This window comes from Rhododendron vialii, chromosome 7a (assembly GCF_030253575.1).
Source record: "Rhododendron vialii isolate Sample 1 chromosome 7a, ASM3025357v1".
NCBI lineage: Eukaryota > Viridiplantae > Streptophyta > Magnoliopsida > Ericales > Ericaceae > Rhododendron > Rhododendron vialii.
In genome coordinates, this window is record NC_080563.1 from 31,595,054 (window position 1) to 31,618,312 (window position 23,259).

Genomic DNA, 23,259 nt, shown 5'->3' on the forward strand with positions numbered 1-23,259 from the left:
GATTGGGGGTCCAGTTTAGTCCAGTTTTTTTTTTTAAAATTTTGGGCCATGTAGGGCCCATTTTGGTGATCTAAACCGTTCATTTTATAGAGCTCGACGAAAGAAATAAACTTATCAAAACTCGTCTTGATCGAATTAGTATTGGTCCCTGATCAGAGAAGAGATTTTATGTAAAAATGGTGTTACGCACACTGTGATAAGAACCCAATTGTTGGAAGTTAATGTGCTTCGATCAGGAATCAATATAACTCAGGTCAAGACAATTTTTGGCAAGGTCACTAGTTTAGCCGAGCTTTACAACATGAATGGTTCGGATCACGACGGTGGGCCCTAAATGGCCCGAAAATAGGAAAAAAAAATTGGACCAAACTGGACCCTAACAAACTGCACCCACGATTTATTGGCCTTTACTTCACTGTCTTTTCCAAAAGAGTCGTAAGCCAATTGCTCTAGTACTACTTCTCATTGACTCCGATTGGAAGGAGGCGGCCTCCTTCGGGTTGGTTATATCTGAGGTGAATATCGTGTCACGTATTCGTCCAGTTTAATATTTTTTTTGTCGGATCATGTCATATTCATGTTCTTATCTAAAAGCAGTTGCTCTAAATCCTCTCTCATTATGTGAGGTTCGAATAACACGTATTATTGATCGTGTCCAGAATTCTCACCCTTAGTTGGAACCCACTCCGAAAGAAGATAAGTGTTGGGTGCTGGTGGGATTGAGGTTTGGTGAGACAAACAAACAAAAGATGGAAGAGTCAAAAGCTCTGATGCTCTGCACTTTGTTAATTTCATTTTCAAGGAGGTGGTATGCCCACATCAAACATCACATTTCCGATTTCTTGTTGGAAAGATATTCGGAAATTTATGTCATTTTCAAAAAAGAATTCGGAAACTTAGGTAAGAGAGGAAATTTAAGTGTATCTAAAGCATTAGGCCTATTTTTTTCAATTTTTTTTCGCATATGTTAGTTTTTCGTCAATTTTTTGTGAATTATTGTTTCGTCACGACGAGAGGAATATAAAAAGTAAAAAAATTACGATTGAAACTCAAATTCTTTCATGTAAAGACAAAGAAAAACCCAATAAGCCAATTTCCTTCCAATAAGAATTAGTATTCTTGGAAAATGACAAGAGCGGTAGGGCAAAAAAAATCATACTCCCTCCGTACTAAAAACTAAAAGGATTGTCTGAGCCACAAACGAGAACTAAAAGATGTATTTTTATTGCAAAATATTCATACTTCATTTTAGGAATTAAGAGAACCCGTTGATATTTCGTAGCTAGCGGGAAAAGGTTTGAATTTTTCTCGACCAAGACGCATTATTTTTAAATTCTCATTTTGCGGACCGGACAGTTGTTTTGGGACGGAGGTAGTATCTAAATTCATTTGTTGGTGCAGAAGTGCATGATTATCAACGGTCCTAGTCATCTTAGTTCATGGAGTACAACTTCTACAAACAAAAACAAAATTTCCTGAAACGGTTTTCTACTATGTATAGGAAAAATTGCATTAAAATAGAAATTTCTGGACAAACTTGTATTATATCACATTGCCATCCAGAAGGGAAAGCTAACTTTTGGGCGTTCATTTTTTTATTCTTATAGTAATAAGATTTTTATGGGAAATAAAAGTGTAACAAGGGTAGAGATAACACACTGCATATGTTAGATAGGGGTGAGCATGGATCAAATTGGTTTGGATATATAGTAAATCAAAGACCAAGCCAATACTCGCGGATTAAGAATTTCGAGAATCAAACCAAATCATGCAATTCATAGAATTGAACCATTCCTAACCTATAGGTAACAGTTGGGTTCCGATTTGAAAACATGGTTCACTTTAGTTTAATCCCCTAACCCAAAATGCTTAGTTCAAGTTACTGGTAGTAGTTTATATGGTTTCTTATATTCCCAAAATCACTAGTGTAGACTTTCGCTGTGGATGGGATATCACAATTTCCCCACCTTTTCGGCCTCGCACTATCGCGAGGGGTTGGACATTGGAGTCACCACGATATTTCATGAGATCAACTTTTCCCTGGTGACCAGAATCACCACGATAGTTCGTTGATCTCTTCCCTGGTGGTCATATGTGACTCGAGCCTTGAGTCACTATGGTATTTCGCGGGTCTTTTTCCTAGCCTGAGTCCACACAATTGTGTAAACAAGTTGCTCTGATACCATCTGTCATGCTCCATGTAGACCAGTGATCCAATAACTTGTCGAAACCTAACCAAAAGGCTCAAAACGGTTTAAGCCCAAATTACTGATAGTAACTTACATTTTCCTTATATACCCAATATCACCCAAGTAAAATTCCCGATGTGAGACGGAATATGACAGAAGGAGCAAACCACAAATGGTTAGAAAACTGATGGACTACAACGCGAAATTAAAAGGGCTTGGTAGCCGAACTCGAACAAATCTCCATTTTACGGATGTTCGGCTCTTTTTCTCTTAATGCATGCATAAAATTTCCCCCCCCAAAAGTGTTAGGCTTACAACAAAATCCGACAACATACTTGCAACATTCTTACATGTTAGCACTGAGGCCCGTAATCTTAAAAATGTTGTGAAAGGATGTTGGGCCCCAATACTAATGTGTAAGGATATTGTAAGTATATTGTAGGCAGGGGCGGAGGCACATGGGCACAAGAGAGGGCGGCCAACCCCACTGGCTGTCAAATATTCGTAGAAATATGTATAATTTTTATCTCATTTTTACCAATTTGACCCCAAATTTTTACAGAAATAGGTATAATTTAGCTATTTTGACCCCACACAATCTTGAGCACTTCACCTCATCTCTTTAGAAAAACGACAATTCAAACCAAATAAAAGGCTAGGAATAAGATTGACCCCACTAAGGTATCGCCGACTCCAAATCTGTACCATTGTTATTTCAAAGAATGAACTATGAGAAGATTCAATTTTCACAAAGCATTGCCCTTTATCAAAAAAAAAAAATCTTGTGTTTGAAATATGTACATTCGTAACAACCCTTGAAAGAAAGGTCCACTACTCCACATGTCTCAACGTACTTACTCGACGCTCTAAGTAAGAAGCTCGATCCATGTTTGACAAGTCTACAACGTCCAAAGTAATCTCTCTTGTTCAATAACTTCATGAAAGATTAACCCAACTAACAATGGTCTCAAAGAAACTATAATATAGAAATTGAATAACATGCAATGCTATCATCAATTCATAAGCTACGACAAAATAAGTAGTTGAGACAAGAGACTTCAATTATCATATAACGTTACATGTAATTAAGAGAGTTGAGTCACCCTACTCAAACACCTTTTTATCGATTATCTATCTAACACGTAACAAGTACCCGCACATTACATCATTATCTATCCAGCACCACATCCTAAAGACGAATCTCACACAATAACATTGCACACTAGTTCTAACATATACGTTGAAATTAAATAGCAACACATTTTATACACTAAATACCGTAATAAGTCAACTGACTACAAACTCACTGCACCATTTATTGAGATTGTATAGTACCGAATTCGTCCACATGTCAACGGGTTCACACAGTACCTAGCGGGCTCACATAGTACCCAGCACATCAACGAATGGGCTCACATAGTACCCAACGCAACCACGGGCTCACATAGTACCCAACGCAACCACGGGCTCACACAGTACCCAACATAGTACGGGCTCACACATTACCCAACATAGTACGGGCTCACATAGTGCCCTATATACTACAGACTCACACAGTGCCTAAAATACCACAGGCTCACACAGTGCCTAAAATACCACAGGCTCATATAGTGCCCAATACCATCATGGGTTCACACGGTACCCTAAACAACCACGGGCTCACATAGTATCCCGTATAACCACGGGCTCACATAATGCCCTATATAACCACGGGCTCACATAGCGCCCTGTACTTCGTAACTCATGGTTCCTAAAATTTCAACAGCAATCAGGTTCATTTCAATCTCGTAAGATTTTACACGATTTCTATCCCTTTTATCAACCTCGAATATTCTCATTCAGCTACTTTAGTCAGCACATCTGTTTAGATCTCTTATCAAACAAAATCACATAGATCACTCTGCAATGTTAATCGATACTAGTATGGACCACAGACTTTCGTTATGGCAGTCATTCAACAATTAATCATCTTAAATATGTACAAGTAATCACAACACAATTATGTAAGTTCACGTTACCTCGCCATTCGGTATTTGGTGCATGACTTGACCCCGTGGGTCTCTGCATGCTCCTTTTGCTTGTCGATTGTGGACAATCTACCGCTAAGTGTCCCGGATGATGACATCGATAGCAAACCCGAGGTGGTCTTTGACCATGATATTCCTTCTTCTGAGGACAGTCTACTGCACGATGGGCCGACTGACGGCACCGATAACACATAATCATTGACCCCGATGAAACTCCTGACATTCTGGAAAGATTAGGTGGTTTTGAACTATGCTGGCCTGAGGTGGACCAAAATTGATCTCTCTGTCTCTTCCTCCCTTGGCTCCCAGATGTTTCTATAGATATGCTCTTACTAATGGTTTGTCTTCTCAACTTCTGCACTTTCGTCTCCTCTGGTATTTCCTCTGTATACTCAATACTTCTAGCACACTCGACAATATCAGAAAACATTCCAATTCGTTGACCTACCACATACTTCCTGATAGACGGGTGTAACCCTTTCTCAAAACGCCTACATTTCTTATCATCGGTTGTAACTAACTCTGGCGCAAAACGGGGCAAGGTTTGGAACCTAGTAGCATATTCTGAAATAATCATGTCACCTTGATCTAACCTCTCAAATTGGTTTCTAAGCTGTTCACGATATGATTCCGGAAAGTATTGGTTTTCGAAAAGTGTCTCAAATTCAGCCTAAGTCAAACTCTCCTCAATCGGTTCAATTTCTTGATTTGCAACTCTAGCCGCCCTCCCAGCATCTTTCCTTACTCCTAAAACAGATTCCCACCACTCGTTACCCTTACCAATAAGTTGACAAGCGACTATACTCACCCGTAGGTCATCTTCCATAATCTTAAGTGCATTGAAGATCTTACGAATTTGTGCAAGCCAATGGTCGGCCATAAGGGGGTCGCTACTCGCCCCACCGAACTGAGGTGGATTTGCTGCTGCAAGCACTGCTACAATTTCCCTAGCAAGCTGATTTTCTTTTGCCCCCATTCTCAGATTCCCAATCCTACCCCGTCTATTCTCAGGTCTCGGAGGCATCTCACTACAAAGAAACAATGAAAGATCGTCAACAAAAGAATATACTGCGAATCTCCAACTCCATCAATCCCGTCTAACAACTCTACGCCAATATACAGTAACATAAATGCAATGCCACATAGTTGGATGCATGTCAATCACTCAGCAGCACACAAGTCATGTTCAAATGCAATAATTTTTGAACCCATGAGACTCAAAATCTCCCCACGGTTTCAAGGTATTCTAAACCTATACTCTGATACCAAGTTGTCACGCCCTCGATTTTTAACATAAATAAAGATAGCTTTTCATAAATAAAACTCCTCACCATATCTTACATAATACCCCAAAAGAGTTCACCATGTCCTAATCATTAAATTACCGATCCAACTCCAAGAGTTTGAATATATTACATCAAAAAAAGAAATAGAGTTAAGGTTCTATTACATTCCCAAAACATGTTTTATCAAAAAGTCCATGAGTCTCTTTTACCACTTCTTTCGAAAATATGCACTTGAATGCATACACTTCGCTCCATGCTACTGCTCCGGGTTCACACCTGAAAAATAATAGGTTGAGCTACACTAGCCCAGTAGAGAAATTTACACAACCATTATATGCAAATGGGATGACAGGTAGATTGAATAACAGAAGCAAGGTACGGTATCTCAAAAGAGAAACGAAACATGATGAGTAATTGTCCCAACGTCGACGACACAAATGAAGTATCATGACTACCCACCAAGACTCTAGAATATTCGTAACACTCTATTCTGAATACTCTACCCACTCCTCGACTTTATTTTAGTCATAACGACACACGTTAAAGAAAAGGACTTGTTCATACATGACTCTATGGTGTTGCTTCGACAACTAATCATTTCTCTAGTATATTCATCAGACTTACATTTACTCCTATACATCACTATTGCAATCCCACATCACACGTCATTGCCGAGTGCTCATTCCGTTCCGTTTATGGAGTTTCGCTCCTCCCCACAAGATCCTCCCTCACTCAGGGAATTGAATCACATCACGTAGTATTGGTCACCATACCACAATTCCTCCAATACACCTCATAACTCAGTCATTCATCTCAATCATATACAATGAATTCACAACGAAGACTTACTCGCATAGAAGTAGTACGAATAATTTCATATCAATCAACTCACTATCATTTGCGTTATTAGTTTCTCATCACCATACAAGGACTCACATATCAAAGGATATTCCCTAACAACGATTCATAGATTTTCACATTGCAACTCATAAAATCGTACGAGTTACGCAAGAGATGTACCACATATCAAACATAAGAGAATGTCTCATGTATCCACGCCTAGTGTTGTTTAACTCAAAGGGGTGTTCTACGTGTTCATTTTTCACATCGCATGTCAACACATACAACCTTCGCCCGCCTATATTCCTTATATTCTCTAAACCCTCGTCTCGGTGTCAAACGACTCTTACGAAACCCAACAACCACTACCAAGCGTTAAGTATACCACTAGCCTCGTCAAACCATTAAACTAGTACTTAGGAGAACCCAAGAATACCTGTGTCTCACCCAAACGATTCTAAGGAAAAGGATTTCCCAACGTATACGAACATATCTATCTTATTTTGGCTACCAAACCTTATCGGTTAAGAATTAGGAGATGAGACCACCACCATTGGAAAGTAGATTTTCTGCACATCAATTTTGATATATAATATGCCCAAAATGGAGTTCGGATGAAAATGTTATGCCCGTTCGAAATTTTGCCAAAATGCTGAATTTTCATTTCCTACCGGTAGGACACATTCTCCTACCGGTAGGAGACCAAAATTTCACGAAAATGACATTACTGGACAGCTTTTCTACCAGTAGGGCCAAAACTCCTACCGGTAGGACCTGGGTTTTCAGTGCACGATTTTCAGACTCCACCAGAACATTTCTAACAACGAAAGCAACGATCTAGGGCACGATTCAAACACCAAATCAACACATAAACACATAATAGAAGTGAGAAATCTCTACCTCAAAAATCAAAGCCGAACTCACGAACTTCGAGCAAGCCCTAGCTCTCCTAGACCCGAAATCCACCAAGAACACCTCCTCCGAGCTCCAATCTGCCGATACAAGCTCAAGATTTGTGGTTATTAGGTGAAGGAGGAATAGATCCCTATGGGTTTGAGGAGTATTGAGCTTGAGAGAGTGAAAGAGCAAGAGAGAGAGTCGGACGACAAACATAGAGAGAGAGGCATGAGTTGTGTGGGTGTGTTTTAGAGAAAATTGCTCCTCTACACTCACACACTCCCTTATATATATGAACACATATGCATATCACACTAACACCCCCAAACTCCCAAATTCAAGCACATTGAACACAAACCACACATTCACATCATATTTCTTTTTACGTAAGCAATTATACAACATCGAATTTATTGAAATAAAAGTACGGGTCTCTACACAGAGATTATCCATAGCGCTGACCCCAAACCGCCTACAGAGGGGCTCGAACCTCCGCCTCCTAAAGGAGGGGAGTAGTAGGCAACCAACTGCACTAGATAGTGGTTCCTACATTTTCTCTCTTATAACACTTACATCCCCTAGTATTTTTGTTAAGTTATCAAAAAAGTTTTCTTTTATGCACTTGCTTTTCATAAAGACCTGTTATCTATCTATATATTGTAGCAAATTTTACATTCTAAGATCATTTCTTTTATATTACGGTTGTTTACTATGAAAGGTAAAAAAATTTAAGACCATGTTAATTAATGATGCCCACATCGAGCTAAATTTTTGGTTACATCGCTGCCCACATTGTTGGGAGTTTGTCCAATGCATCGACTCACTACTGCGTGCTCAATGGCCAATTTGTAAGGGATTAATGACAAAGAGTCCACCACATTACTTGGGCCCAATATACATTGAATGACTCATAACCATTCAAAAAGCTAAGCTTTGTAAGTTGTGAGTCATCTAATTGTATATTAAGTTCCAACTCTTTTCTTGTTTATTCGATGTGGGAGTCAACGTTCACACATGTTCTAAGACACATGCAGGTGAAGAGATTCAAACTCCTAATTTTCTAATCCTTACCCTGAGCTAGCCTTTGAATTCCATAGTAGAGTAATATCTTTAGCTTTTTTTGTTTTCGTTACAAGTTATGATCGAGTTTACTCTTGCACTTACGGGGGGATTTAGATTGAAAAGTCAAATACTGACTTATTTTTTGTTTTTATTCAAAAATTATTCACATTTGTTAATTTTGCGTCAAATTTTTGTGACTTATTGCTTCGTCTCGACGAGAGGAATCAGAAAAGTAAAAAATTTTGATTGAAACTCGTAATTTTTTGAACAAAGACAAATAATTCTAAAAGACAACTTTTTTTTTGTCTTTTTTAAAAAACAAAAATAAATCCGATTCCTCTCGCCGAAACGAATCAATAAATTATAAAAATTCGAAAATGCTAACATGTGCAACATAGCACCGGATTAAAGTACTGTTTTGCAATCAATTTACCAACTTTTCCTCTGGCACATGGGACAGAAATGACAGCACATCCGGCACCTTTCGAAGAATTACACCAATAACCCATTTTCTTTATTACTCCTTCCGTCCCAGTTTGTTTGTCAAATTTTATGCCTTTTAAAAAATTGTTTATATCTCACAATCTATAATATTTTACATAATTTCGAAAACATCATATTTTAGATCTAATTGAAATCTATCAAACTAGATACATATTGCATATAAAAAATATTATAAATTAAAACATATATTCAATTTTGTAAGAGATCCCAAATAGTAAAAAGGGACAAACAAATTGGGTTCTCTTTTTATGTTTTAACAACTCCTTCTTTAAGAGAGCATTGACACCAATAAATAGGTAAAATATCTCATGAATATTGCATATTTTTAGTTTAGCTATCAATTTTTTCTTTCACAACTACACCAACATTATCTATTTTTTGTCTGTTTAATTTTTTAGACTGTTTATATATTAAAAATTAAGCGCTCCATTTTTAAAGAGTCGTGATTAACTTTTGTCTTTAGAACTCTCATAATTAAGTATTTGCGCTTTATTTGGGATTCAATAAACTAGATACTTGATTATGAGAGTCTTAGAGATAAAAATTAATCATGACCTTTAGGATAAATCGATCAAAAAAATAAGATCCCTGCACCGGTTGGAGAACTTAATTTTTTAATATATAAACAGCCTAAAAAATTAGATGCTTCAATTTTCAATTCATTTGAATCAGTGTAAAGATCTTATTTTTGTTACATTACAAGAAAAAAGTATATTTGTTGACAAAACAACAAGATTTTCATCACCAAAAGTGACTTTTGGTCCTTCGAAGACAATCAGGGACGGATTCAGAAATGTCGTTTAGTGGGGGCATCTTGTTAATCATAGTAGCGAAAGTTTATTTTTCTAGTTAATCACAATAAGATGTTACATACTGAAGGCATGCAATACAAACTACAAAAATATATAACACATACTTTCACTTAAATTATGTAAAAATAAGCACAAAATCTCAGAAAAAATTTGAGAGTATGTTTTACATGCACATCGACAAGTTTTAGAATGATCGATATAATTTTATTAATGATATTATTTTAAAATATTGCTCTTAGACAGTTAAAAATAAGTACAATTAATAAAGAATCGATTCAAGTAGACAAATAGTTCGAAAATCAACAAGTATAACTGCACCATATGACAAAATTGAAACATAAAACTAGTTTTGTATGTATATTTTCAAGATATATGCACTTATTTATGTGTAGTAGCACACTTAATTTTGTAATTATGCGAAATATACAAAAATATAACAAAAAAAATCATTTTAGTTTCGAGCGGGGGCACGTGCCCCCCTTTCCCTCCATCCATGAAGACAACCTATAGGGTGACGCACCTTTTGGTGACGAAAATCTTGTTGTTTCGTCACCTATAGTAAAAATTAAGTTTTGCCACCATTTTTTCGTCAGCAAATATACTTTTTCTCATAGTATCTCTAGAACTTTCATAATCAAGTATCTACTTTATTGGATCCCAAATAAAGAGCAGATATTTAATTATGAAAGTTTTAAAGATAAAAATTAATCACTACTCTTAAAAATTGGAGCGGTTAATTTTTAATATATAAATAGTATAAAAAATTAAACAGACAAAAAATACATATTTTAATTGGTATTAGGTAAAATAGATAATGTTGGTGTAGTCGTGAAAAAAAAAGTTGATAACTAAACTAAAAATATGCAATGTTCATGCGATATTTTATCTATTTATTGGTGTACATATTCTCTTAAAGAATGAACTGTTCAAACATAAAAAGAGGAAGAAGAAACTTGGGGTAAATAAGAAATGTAAAATAAAAAAATGGGTTAAAGGTGTAATTCTTCGAAAGGTACCGAATGTGCTGTTGTTTCTGTTCCATGTGTCAGAGCAAAAGTTGATAAATTGATTGCAAAACAGTAATTTTATCCGGTGCTATGTTGTACTTGTTAGCATTTTCGATAAAAAATTGATGTAAAACAAAAAAATAAATTAAGATTTTTAATCCAAACTCACCTTAGCTGAAGTGTTCAATGGGGTTTACTTTAATCTGGACAGTTACTTTTGTTGTACTTTCTGATGCGGGTAGGTAGCATATGGAATTGAAAAAGGAAAAAGAAACACCAACCGCCACTTTCTTTAAAAGTAAGAACCTTTTTTTTTATTTATTTAATCTGAGATTTTAAAGTACCTTGTCTTGATCTTTTTACGCCAATTGTTAAATGGATAATCTCAAAAATGGATCTTTGTTCAGTTTAGATTTTAAAGAGAGATTTTGAGAGTATGAGTGGAGAGATAAATAAATAAAATTTATTAAAAATCGTGCCCAAAACCATTTTAAGGTTTTCGAATCCTTTCAAATATTATTCATCCCTTCAATGGTTCATCCGGAGTTTTTATTAGTATTCCTAAAATTAGTTGGGGGAGTTTTAAGTAGTATTCCTAAAATTAATTGGGGTGCATGTACATGACATGACAGTAATCTAAAAAGTGTTCAAAGGCTTACTTTAAGCTGGAACTTTTATTTTGTCCAACCGCCACTTTCTTCAATTACCTAACCTACCCTTTCTTCCTCCCAACTTGTTACACTATATCCTCATCTGTATGTGTGTGTATGTATGTAGTATATATATGTATATATATATATGGGTGCCTGTTCATGTGTGATTCATAAGTGCTTATTTCCTCCTTCCATCGGAATTCCTTGGTTTTTCTGATTTCTTCTCAAATCAAAGCTCAAATAAGACCTTCTTACCGTCACTCCAATGCTATATATGCAATTTTTTCCTCCTACTGATACACACACACAATACCCACAAAAAATTTCGCAATTTTTTTTCAGCATTCTTTCTTGATTCTCTTCCCAATCTTCATTTCACATCCTCCCCTATTTAATCTGTATCCATAACCTCTCACAGCAATAATAAAGCTTGTTCTTTTATTTTCTTGTTCGTTCAATACACTTCAATTCTTGTTGGTTTCTTGGTGGAGAAATGGGTAGTGTTGGGGTGTTGACAAACTCAGTATTGGTTTGTGCTCCTTTAATGAGTCAATCCGTCGAGCAGATGGTGAGTGACATGCAAGAGGCAAAGGCACAAGGGGCAGATATAGTGGAGATCAGGCTTGATTGTGTAAGGGACTTCAGGCATCCTCAAGACCTCAAATTCCTCCTCAAGAACAAGCCACTCCCAGTTGTCATCGTGTATCGGTACTAAATTTAATTCTTTTGCCTTTTTTTTTCCTTTTTGTTATATTTGGAACACTTCTCAGAAATTGCATTGCTGCCTATGTATGGCAAGATTTTCAGTCGTTTCGATAGAATGGCAAAACTGGTGCCGCACCCATAAATGCATTTCCCTGTCAAATTTGGCAAATGCCAAAAACTCTGCCGCATACGGCAGACAATTTGGCAAAATGCCATTTTGTGAATTGATCTGGGAGGGGTGCAGCACACGGCAACGACAAAGGCAAAACATCGGTGCAGCACCCTTTCCTTTTTTGGCAAAATGACACTAATCATTGCCAGGCAAATTTGGCTTTATGGGTGTGGATGCTTCAAGTGCTTTGGAGTTGTAAGTTTTTGCAAGATTCGATCCCGTTTTAGTTGCATGAGCATTCAATTTTCTACTACTTACAGGAGTATGAAATAGGTGTAAAGTCAAAAACTCAAATAGAAAGATGGAATCTTCTTTAATGAGGATGGACCTGGCCTCAGTCCAGTTCACTATCCTCCAGTTTGTCAAGTTTTTACCCTGGCCCACAATGGTAATTTAAACTTGAGTATCGCAGAAAAGTATGTTCTTGCAAAAAATTAGGTTAATCTGACGTCCATAGCAGTATCGGTAATTTCACATTTGTGAAAGGTAATTTGAACAATTAATGTGATTCCCAAACTTTTTCCTTCTATTTTCTCGTCCTCAAAATTTGAAGTGTTGATACAGCTATCGATATCAAAACGAGCCATTTTTTTCATAGAGGTACTTTTTGCGAGACCTACGATATTTACAGTTTAGATAACTATTGTTGGTTCAGGATGGGCCCACAACGGCTCAAAATTGGACCAAACTGGAGGATAGTGGATTGTACAGGACCTTGGTTCAATGGGGATTGCTTAATTCTAGCTCTCCTTCTAATTGGAACATGTGACAATTTTGTCCATGCACACTAAATGGTTATGGTCCTTATGGAGGACCACATGCTTCTCATAGCAGCTATGTTTACACAGACTTTTTGAATTGTGCTAGGTACCTATACGTGTCACCCATTAGATACCAGGGTAATGATACGTGGTTGAAGTTCGACTTAAGTTGTTGGAATCTCTCTCTTGGAATTCGAGTTTTCCATATAGCTCTGCATAAGACTCTCATACTGTCCATGGAATAGCCTATTGCAACTTGTAAAGACCTTTTAGCCTAGAAAACTGAAAGACTATACCAAGAAATATGCATATTATTGCCATGTTCACATGTCCTTGGACATATGAAATACAGCTCTTAGACATAGATATGCACCCAACACCCATACTTGAGTCCATGTAATGCTGTTTAACAGGTAATTTAACATCTAAAATGTATTGAAGATGAACAGCAAACTAATTAGAAAAGAAAAATAGCTATATAGTTCATCATAGGTATAGTTTCCGAGGGAAGAACCCTAGTTTGACCAATTAGTCTTTCCAACTTCAGTATATGAAGGAATAATTTTTTGAACCTTCATAGAATGTCTTTCCTATAATAGATATCTTATGAACACATATAAGTGTTCATAGTTGATACAAAAAGGATGCCCTTACGTGACCTGGGGAAATTAGTGTGATTTGTATTGATTGGCTTCTTTTCAGTAAATAGCTCCAACAAAGCAAATCATTATGTATCAGCTATCATTTGAATATTTGAAGAAGGACTATGAGTCTCCCTTTCAATCTCTATGCATTATCATGTCAACATATCAGTCAACTTTTGTCCTGCTTTGTCTATCCTGGATTTAGGAGGTCTAGATCCTTCTGTTAGCTGTGGTTTTCTACTACCACGTGTTCATGTACCACATTGTATCATTCGTATGCCATGGCCAATGTGTCACGGAACTGAAGTATTTCAATTCTTTGTGGTTATGAGAACCATCACTATTCCATAAACTTCTAAATTTGGAGATGATAGGTGAGAAAGGTAAAGGCGAGACAAAAATTAGAGTACTTTTTTTTCTTGGATCTGCAGAAAAGCAGAATTGGTTTTAGCACAAAAGCATATGTGTTTCTCGTAATTTGTTTTCAGTATTACAATGGTGTCTGAGTGAGACCATTGCTTCTAATCCTGTTCTGAATAGTCAATCACCAAGACTCACTTTATCATTCCATAACAATACTAGATAGGCATCCTGGTACACAGTTTGAAATCTCATCTCCTAACGAGTCAAACTTTATTCAATGTGGTCATTCATTAAATTTTTGCTAGGCCAAAATGGGAAGGTGGTCAGTATGATGGTGATGAAAACATGCGGTTGGAGACCCTTCATTTAGCTAAGCAACTGGGAGCGGATTATGTCGATTTGGAGCTCAAGGTATTTATTTGGACATTAAATCTTGTGTAGAAAATGTATTATGCACTGCTTAGTTGTGCATAGGATATTAAATTCGTTTAGATCTTGTCAAGTTATTCAGATTTTAAGATTCTGTTCTAACAATGAATTACTTACACAGCCCAAACTCAACATGTTCACAGAGCAACTTGAGCAAATTGCAATCTAATGTGTTTCTGTGAAATCTGATGGGCATAGCGTATTGTACCTATGAAACTCATTTCCTAAAGTTGAAGTATTGGAAACCCATGCACTGTTGCACTTTAAAGAGTGTCATTCGGTACATTTCCTTTTTTATTACACCTTATAAAATCAGCATGAATTCTTTGCTTCATGCATCGCTAGCATTATTTTTCCAATTATATGTTGATAATTCATGCTTGGAAAGCAGTCAGAAGTATGAAAAATGCAAAAAATTTAAACGCAGGGTGCATAGGGGAATGTTGTATTTTCCTAATTTGAAATCTGGTGCTCACTTTGGGGCAGACCACAACCTATATTGTACGAACAATTTGTGCAAACATGTAGAATGATGTTTGGTCATAATTCAACTCCTACAGTTGTGTACTGTCAAGTTTTTGTTCTGTTTCTGAGCATGCTTCAGCTAAATTTATTTTTATTGGCAATTTGGCTAAGAAGCACATACACTTCTAAAAAGCTGGCCTGACGTGTTTATAAACCGACACGATGCAACACTCATCAGATACTTCGAGACACCTATCAGACGCACGTCAAAACATCCCATACTATGTTTTGAAGTTTTTGGAAACTCTAATACCTTCAGACACTTGGCGAATGATTTTGAGAGAGTTCTTGTGAGATCACTTTGAGAGAGAAATACGAGAGTTCTTGTGAGCACATATCTTTTGAGAGTACACACACGTACTCCCAAAATACTTCGGGAATCCACAAATCTAGCCAAGGTTCTGCTGGAATTCCACCTATCAAACAACAATCAAGTTCTAGCTGAGGGGCCGAGGTGGTATGGCCTCGCAGTCACCCGGACTGCAAGCTTGATCCCCTTTCTTTCCCTTTAATCTATTTTATTTAGTTTCTGGAATTTTCTGGTGCACTTCATAAAACCACGGCCAGTTCTTCGAAGCCACAGCCGTGGGATCGTATTTTAACTAATACACTGCCTACTCTTCAATAGCATGGCTGCGGCATCACACTTAGCATTTTACACAGCTGTGTGTTCTTTACGGCGGCCGTGGGTTCTGTTTCACATTTGAAATAGAACTTTCATATATTAATCCCTATTCCCTTCCCCGTTATTTTATCGCTTTCATCACTAAAAGAGGTTTAGTTAAAATGTTTGTGTATTTGATAAATTAAAGATAAATGATTAAAAGCCCATATTTCAAAGAAGTAGAGGCTAACCATTTGGTTGGGCAAAGAGGGGTGCCTAACACCTTCCCTCTTTGTACCCGTAGCCCCCGAACTCACAGAATCTCTCTTTGGTTTCTTGGTTTCTCTAAAACCAAGTGGCAACTCCCAAACTATATAATTGCGCCGCAATGGACACATCCGAAATAGGCACGCTGCAACGGGTGTCACGAAAAAGTGGGGTATCCACAATTTTGAGGCAATGTTTCAGATATGTGAAAATCTAGATTCAGGTATCACTGAACCTTTCATTGAGGCATATAGGCAAACAAGTAAAAATCTCAATTCCATGAATACAAGAGTTGTTATTGTATTGACTATTCTCATCTTCTGAGTTGAATTCAGTAATGAGAGTTTTGATTCAGGTAGCTTCTGATCTAATTGGGGAACACAAACTGGATAAGCATAGAAGTAGCAAAATGATTGTATCGTACTATGTCGATGGTAGTATTCCCTCAAAAGAAGATCTCAGCCAACTTGTTGCCCACATGCAATCGACAGGAGCAGATATCATCAAACTTGTCTCCAACTCAAGTAGCATTACAGAACTCTCGAGAATTTTTCATTTGCTTTCACACTGTCAGGTACGAGAGTTACCTGTATTTTCCATTTAATTTCTTATAGAAATGAGCTAATATGATTATCGAGAGTACACAATGGAAAAGGATAGTTTAATTTAGTTTGAGCTCCTTATTTTTGGTGCATCTGACTAGTCTTCTTTATTCAAATATCTGCAGATACCGCTAATTGCATACTCTATAGGGGATAGGGGTCTAATTAGCCAATTATTGGGCCCAAAATTTGGTGGGCTTTTTGTCTACGGATCTGTTGAAGAAAACCCTGTGCCTGGTCTTCCAACTTTATTCAGCCTTCGACATGCTTACGGAATTGAGTACATAAATGCTGAGACTATTGTTTTTGGGCTGATCTCAAAACCAGTGGGCCACAGCAAAGGTCCGCTGCTTCATAATCCTAGCTTTAGACATGTGGGCTTCAATGGAATTTATGTCCCCATGCTTGTAGATGATCTCAAAGATTTTTTTCCCATTTACTGTAGCCCAGACTTTGCAGGTTTCAGGTATGCCATACTTGAGGTAGTAATTCCTTCCTAAAAAGAAATGCAATAACTTCAAACTGATCCCTCATATAGGAAATATAACCATTATGTTTTCCTTTTTACTAGAGGGAATCATTTTCTCTCCCAAATTAGCAAGTTAGATTTGCATTTGCATAACACTGGAAAAAGTTAGCTAGTTGGATTTATAGTTGTTTCCATTACTTCTGGAAATAACACACAGATTGTGAAATGGCCTTTATTTGTATGGGCTACAATAGTTTATAGTTACCAGAAGAAGCACATGATGCTCGAGGTGAAGGGAAATGGTTTTGGTATATCTTTTTGGGATGATGATTTGATTATATTCTTGACTATACCCGTCTTGCCATCCACTCTTACTCAATACTCCCATAATGACTTGCCATCCAGAAAAGGAGCTCATTATTACCCGACAATGTAACTGTTGTTTCCTGATTTTGTGTTGGTTGGAGAAGAGTTGGGGTAGATTATTGTCGCAATTTTATAGGCATTGTGTTTCTTCCATAAGAAAGTGTATAGCTCCGAACATGGACAAGCGTGTGTAATAGGCGTGGGTATGAATTTAAGCTTGTGGTTCATCTAATTCCCTAGTCCAAGGATGTAGGGTGACTTTCTGGACCAACTATGTCCTTGAAGAACATGACAAGGGGTGTTTTGTATACAATCTCCGTAAACCAAATTCAAAGGGCATGTCCAAAGTAGATTGCAGACAAAATTGACAAATACTCAATAATTACCATGTGTCAAAGGTCCTACATGGGTATTCAGCCAAGTAGTGGAGGCCATCTTGCAAAAAATATGCTTTAATTTCCACTTTTTGATAGATCATTTTATCTAAGTTAGCTTTCCGGTGAGCTTTTCATTCTTGAAATTACATGTGTTTGATGTGCTACTCTTAGAGTTTTTCTATTCTAATATATGTTTTCTGCTTTGGTTGTGTCAATTGTAGTGTAGGAATTCCATACAAGGAAGCTGCAACTGAATTTTGCGATGAAGTCCATCCACTTGCTCAGGTCTACTCAATATTTCTTATGGATATATATGCTTTTTAGAATTGCTACTCCCAAACATGTTTAATTTGGCCATCATCCGTAACAATGAGTTTGTATTCCATCTCAAATAATTTTATCAGTAATGCTATATTATAAGCACCTTAAGTTGGTTGCATCTGAATTGGGGTTTGAAAATCTTGCTCAGCAACCCAAAGAAAAAAGGTTGGTTGAAATTCAGCTGAAATGTAATGAAGTTCAGCTGTCAATATCTGGTGGGAGCCTATGGGTTATCATTTCTTGGAGTAATGCATGGATGGAGTTTTAATTTTTCTCCTCCGTTGGAATTAAAAAGCAACCAATTTTTCTATGATATTATGATAAATATGTTACCATATTTTGTAAGTTTTAGGATGTTTCCTATTTAGACTTGGTTATTATTCATGTTTCTTTGGTAGTCTATGTTTCCTTGTAATGCATGTTTCCTTAGTTCATTTACGTTTCTCGGTCACAGAGTGTTGAAGCCTATACAAAGGCATGCTAGAGCTACATTTTGATAATACGAATGGAAGCTAGGTTCTTGCCAGTTTACTTGTGTAACATGGTATTAGAGCTAGGTCTTGGGTAGCCTAACGTCATGTGGTCAAGTCTCCACCTGAATCAGTTCCCTCACCTCCTCAATTCATACCTCCGCATGCTACCGGCTGCATGTGTGTGTGTTAGACTTTATCCGCTCGCTTAAGCTACTCAATCTTGGTTAATATAATCTAGAAGCTACTCCACCTATCGCCAATTGGTTTTAGGTTGGAACTCTCCAAGAAATCTAACCTTTTTACTTTTACCATCAAGTAATGCTTTATGACTGATAACAGGACGTAATGTAGACTTGAAAGGAGCTGCATCATGTTCTCTTTTCTTTGCCAGCTCATGTTACATGAACTCGGTTACAAGGAATGGGTGCAGGTTGAAAGGAAGTGTCAAACCTTCCCATACTTAAATATTAAGATATTGGTATGCGTACAATATTTTTGTATGGATTCGGGAACACGTTGCAAACACTTATTTGTATTCTACGCCTTGTAATGTACCTGAATAGTATGTTGTAATTTTGTTGAAATGAACTTGAAACCCAATGGGACTAAGGAAGAATATAGGATTTCAATTTCTCATTCATGTGAAAGATTAGAAATGTTTCTTTTTTCGCGAACGCAAGCTGCTGCTTCTTCATTGTAGGATCTAACTGTATAAGTTGGATACAAGTGTCGAACACATATCTCTCACCCTTACCTAAGTGTCGAGTGTATAACTTTGATACTCACATACTTTTAGAAGAACTCGTGTAATTTAGCAGACCTAAGAAGCATGGCTACAACATTTATCAAAAAGTTTGGGCACGGATACGTACAGAATAGCATATATTTAATTTCTAAATCCTATATTCATAGAATAAAACCAATATTTCTATCAAAATATGGATTATATTCAAGATCAAACAAAGGATGAACATGAACAATTGGTGTTACAAGTATAAAAAACAACCATCATTAAATAAATATTAAAAAATTAGTATCCATGGCAAATTTTTATCCTGCCCCAACTTTAACGAAAAAAAGTAATCATGTAATTGGGCGTGTCCAACATTTGTCCGGAGCATGTCTGAGCGTTTCCATAGCTGATGCGTGTGCGATACTTAGTAGCAGAATCCTCCTATCAGAATCTCAAATCTACCCCAGAAATTCGCTCCCAAGTCAAAATCTCCTAGAAACTTGCTGCCGTCAAGAAAGCAGCTCGCTCAAAACTAGTACTAGAACCTCTCAAGCATATGGATTGCAAAAAAAAAAAAAAAAAGAGCTACAAAGTAAGAAAAATATGAAACAACGATAAGATACTAAACATAATGAAGTCAAAATTGATCAAATAAGTATGATGTCTATTTGTATTTATAGATAAATATTTGAGTTTACCACCAATTATTACTAATTAACATGTGAAGTAGGACTAACACAAAAATAGTTCTTTAGATAATATTATATGTTTATATACATATATGCACTCCTATAATTACAAATGCTTCCAACCTTAGATTCTTTTATATTCTCTAGCTCCCACTTCATGCAACTAGGGTCCGCATGGATGCTTGAGGCAGATTGACATGTCCATGCTTCTTAGTAGCTAATTTCTACGTGTAGACAGTACCTATATATTTTCTCTCCCAATCCACCATCACAATTCTACTATCTATGTATGCAACAACTAATCCTATCGTACCTGTTCCGCTGCAATATCAGTGGGGGTCAAGAGCTCAAACCTTAAACTCGATGACCATTACTATTTGTTATAGTGACCCCATAGTTGCAAATGCCATATGTACAATGTTGATATGATGCCAATGTAATCAGCAGTTGCATGCTTCATCAGTCTATAGGTGCTGTAAATACTATTATAAGGCGGCGGGCTGACGGGAAGCTGATTGGCTACAACACGGATTGTGAGGCTTCTATAACTGCTATTGAGGATGCTCTAAAAGGTATCAACATTGACGCTACAATTTCTATGACCAGTTACATTTTTTCTACGTGAACTAAGTTCATCATAAGACTCAAAAAACACGTTTTCTTGGAGGGTAGCATTTCAGATATCTTCCAACGATATCTTATCTTGGAGATGCGAGGTGCTGAAAGAAAAATTCATGCGCTCATGCTTGTTAATAAGTTTATGGTGTGCGTTGTACCCTATACAGTGTTAAGTGTTAACCTTTGTATGTCTGATTGAGTTCCTTGATTGGTTAGTTTGATAGAGAAATGACATTACTTATATCTGCCAGTATGGGGATGCACGAATGGGGAAGCAACTCTCCCATCTCCTCTCACTGGGAGAATGTTTGTTTTAGTTGGTGCTGGAGGAGCTGGAAGAGCACTAGCATTTGGTGCCAAAATTAGGGGAGCACGGGTTGTCATATTTGACCTTGATTTTGGTATGTTATCTAAACCTTCTGTATTAAGTTTATCATAAAGTTAGCTTCTCTTTTATCCTGATATTTCAGCATTTTGTTCCAAGGCCCTCCTGTGGGACTCTCCAGTTTATCGGGTTGCCAATCACTTTGTGCACATTTTAGCCTCAAGGGTCATGTGGTCTTTCCACTCTATTGTGTTTGGACTAATTGAACTTTCGGCTTTTTTTCCTGCCCTTTTTTGTCTTTAGTGAACTGGCTTTAGCTTTTGGTTAACATTTTAGGAAATATTGAATCGTCTAAGATCAGAAGTGATAGCAGAAAAATATGAAGGAAATTTGATAAAATTCAGAAAAGACAAATAAGCCAGAATAAAATTTTGGCTTAATTTCATCATGAACTTCTTTTTGGCTTTTGGTCATTTTTATTTTCTTCCAGAGTTCCTCTCATTGAGACAGACTTTTAACCCAAAGAGATGTGGTCCAGAACTAGAAAAATGGTCAGAAAAGACTTAAGCCATAAAGAAAAGCCGCAAGAAAAGGTAGGCTTTGGATTTGCATGAATTCTTTTTCTCCCCCCACTTCTGCGAATATTTCATACATTGATGAGTTATGCCCGTGGTTGGCGACCAGATGTGCTAGAGGTATCCTTATGGGAGAGGACCTAAACCCCCTTTTCTAATCCAAATTGTTTTGTCTCGAAGACAGAGCAAAGTCTCTTGCTATGGCTGTGTCAGGTGAAGCTCAGCCTTACCAAGACTTGCCAAATTTCCAGCCGGAGAAAGGTGCGATCCTTGCCAATGCAACACCTGTGGGAATGCATCCAAATAAGGACCGAATTCCGGTGGCCAAGGTACCTCCATATTTTCATTCCTACATAACCACATTTGAGTTGGAAATCGTAAATAAGACTTTGTATTTCATGTATAGGTCACCTTGGGCGATTACAAACTTGTCTTTGATGCTGTTTACACACCTAGAAAGACCACCCTATTAAAAGAAGCTGAGGCCGCTGGAGCTATCATTGTCAGTGGAGTCGAAATGTTCCTCCGTCAGGCCATTGGCCAGTTCAACCTCTTCACTGGTGGAGAAGGTACCTCCAGTTTATTTCTCTTTTTCTCCTTCTTGGGTTTTCTTTAGCTGCATTTTTATCAGGACTCAAAAAGGTTTGTTGACCGGAAAAATATTTAAGCAATTTTCCTTTGCAAAGTTAAGATAGGCTTCCTTCAGTTTTTCTTTTCCCTCAATTATTCTTTCTTTGAACCAAACACACCATTAGAGAGGTGGCCCTTACAGATGGGTTTGCAATTTGATCCATTGGTTTGTTGGAATTTCCAGATAATATTGAGGGTTTGAACATGTAGTTTAGTCATGATCACCTAGCTTAGCAAAGTAGCATTGCATGTGAGTCATTCCATAAACCAATATTGGTGTTTTTTTCGTAACACTTCTTGGTAAACATACACATAAGTGATGTTCTGCAAGTATACGAATTCATATTTGAGACCTTCCAGGTGGTTGTATGCAACAACATATTTACAGTCTGCTATGTTGGAGTAATAAAAAGGGGGGAGGAACCTAATAGAGTAACATGCCAAGATAATACTCAATTTTTAGATTCATTTACGGTTAATACTGTCAATGCGTGTGTAATTGTTCAGGCTTTATTGAAGCAAGTTAAAACATTATTTCATATGTTTGTAACTTTGCCTGCGGCATTTCCATCACCGTAACAACATTTGGATAAAGTTACTTCTAAAGCCAGATCTCTTTTACAACACTAACTGAGATGCCCTTTTGGTTCGAGGACTTGTTTTTCGAAATTTCTACCTCATCAAAACAATCTGATTTGCTTTCTTGTTCTGTCTTGCAGCGCCTAGAGAATTCATGCGTGACATTGTTCTAGCAAAGTTCTGATGCATCTCATTCGTCGGTCTGGCATAGGATAATTAAGTTAAAAGTTAAACCACAATAGGTATGCCATTGATCAAGTGTGCAACAGTGAAACTAATTAACTAAGATGTGAAGGTGATCAAATTGGAAAAAAATATTCTTTGGGGAAAGCAATGAATATTGTTTCCCAAATAAGGCCTATTGAGTGAACCTATGATCATGTGTTGTGAATCCTGTGTTATGGGATGGGGCCTTCATATGAATTGAAACAATGACTCTATTGCTATTGTAATCTTTGAATAAGCACAATTGGACCCATTTCCTTTCTGTTAATCTTGAAGCTCTGACACTGTTCAGACGGCCTTTAAGCTTTGGTGCTTTTGTTTATTTGATTGATTTTGAATGATAAGGATAAAAACGTTCGGATTATTTCTGGCAACCATCCTGGCTTCAACAGCATTTTACTCTATAGTTTGTGCCATATAGCAGGATATGAACAAATACCCTTTGTTTTACCAGAACTCAAAAACAACCAGGGGTTTGAATCTCTGTAGGGGGATACGTATAGGTGATACGTCGAAGTATTGACCCAGAT

General features: G+C 37.1%; 2 protein-coding genes across 3 annotated transcripts; one reads left to right on the top strand and one right to left on the bottom strand.

Moving 5' to 3' along the window:
• Positions 1-3,484: 3,484 nt before the first annotated feature.
• LOC131332905 (uncharacterized) lies at positions 3,485-4,793 on the bottom strand. Its single transcript, XM_058367217.1, has 3 exons — positions 4,326-4,793; positions 3,634-3,749; positions 3,485-3,560 (listed from the first exon to the last, which is right to left on the bottom strand). Exons 1-3 carry the CDS (start codon positions 4,791-4,793, stop codon positions 3,485-3,487), a joined length of 660 nt encoding a protein of 219 aa, XP_058223200.1.
• A 6,456-nt stretch (positions 4,794-11,249) lies between these two features.
• Positions 11,250-23,032, top strand: LOC131334867 (bifunctional 3-dehydroquinate dehydratase/shikimate dehydrogenase, chloroplastic-like). Of its 2 annotated transcripts, XM_058370159.1 has the most exons (11): positions 13,052-13,141; positions 13,297-13,328; positions 14,228-14,333; positions 16,103-16,321; positions 16,475-16,815; positions 17,783-17,846; positions 20,241-20,349; positions 20,647-20,796; positions 21,476-21,624; positions 21,702-21,864; positions 22,645-23,032. In XM_058370159.1, the coding sequence occupies exons 2-11, from the start codon at positions 13,315-13,317 to the stop codon at positions 22,686-22,688; spliced, it is 1,359 nt and encodes a 452-aa protein (XP_058226142.1). In that variant the 5' UTR covers positions 13,052-13,141; positions 13,297-13,314; the 3' UTR covers positions 22,689-23,032. The 2 variants fall into 2 exon arrangements, with proteins under 2 accessions (XP_058226141.1, XP_058226142.1); XM_058370158.1 differs by lacking the exons at positions 13,052-13,141; positions 13,297-13,328 and adding an exon at positions 11,250-11,985.
• The last annotated feature ends 227 nt before the right edge of the window (positions 23,033-23,259 follow it).

Coding starts and splice junctions, on each gene's coding strand:
- LOC131332905 (XM_058367217.1), bottom strand. CDS start 4,793: ATGATTATTTCAGAATATGCTACTAGGTTCCAAACCTTGCCCCGTTTT. Junction 3,750..4,325: donor ATGGTCAAAGACCACCTCGG/GTTTGCTATCGA, acceptor GTGGTATTTTAG/GCACTGTGTGAGTCTGTAGT. Junction 3,561..3,633: donor GTGGTTGCGTTGGGTACTAT/GTGAGCCCGTGG, acceptor TGAGCCCGCTAG/GTACTGTGTGAACCCGTTGA.
- LOC131334867 (XM_058370158.1), top strand. CDS start 11,771: ATGGGTAGTGTTGGGGTGTTGACAAACTCAGTATTGGTTTGTGCTCCT. Junction 17,847..20,240: donor AAGTCCATCCACTTGCTCAG/GTCTACTCAATA, acceptor ATGCTTCATCAG/TCTATAGGTGCTGTAAATAC. Junction 20,797..21,475: donor CATATTTGACCTTGATTTTG/GTATGTTATCTA, acceptor TTTGTCTCGAAG/ACAGAGCAAAGTCTCTTGCT.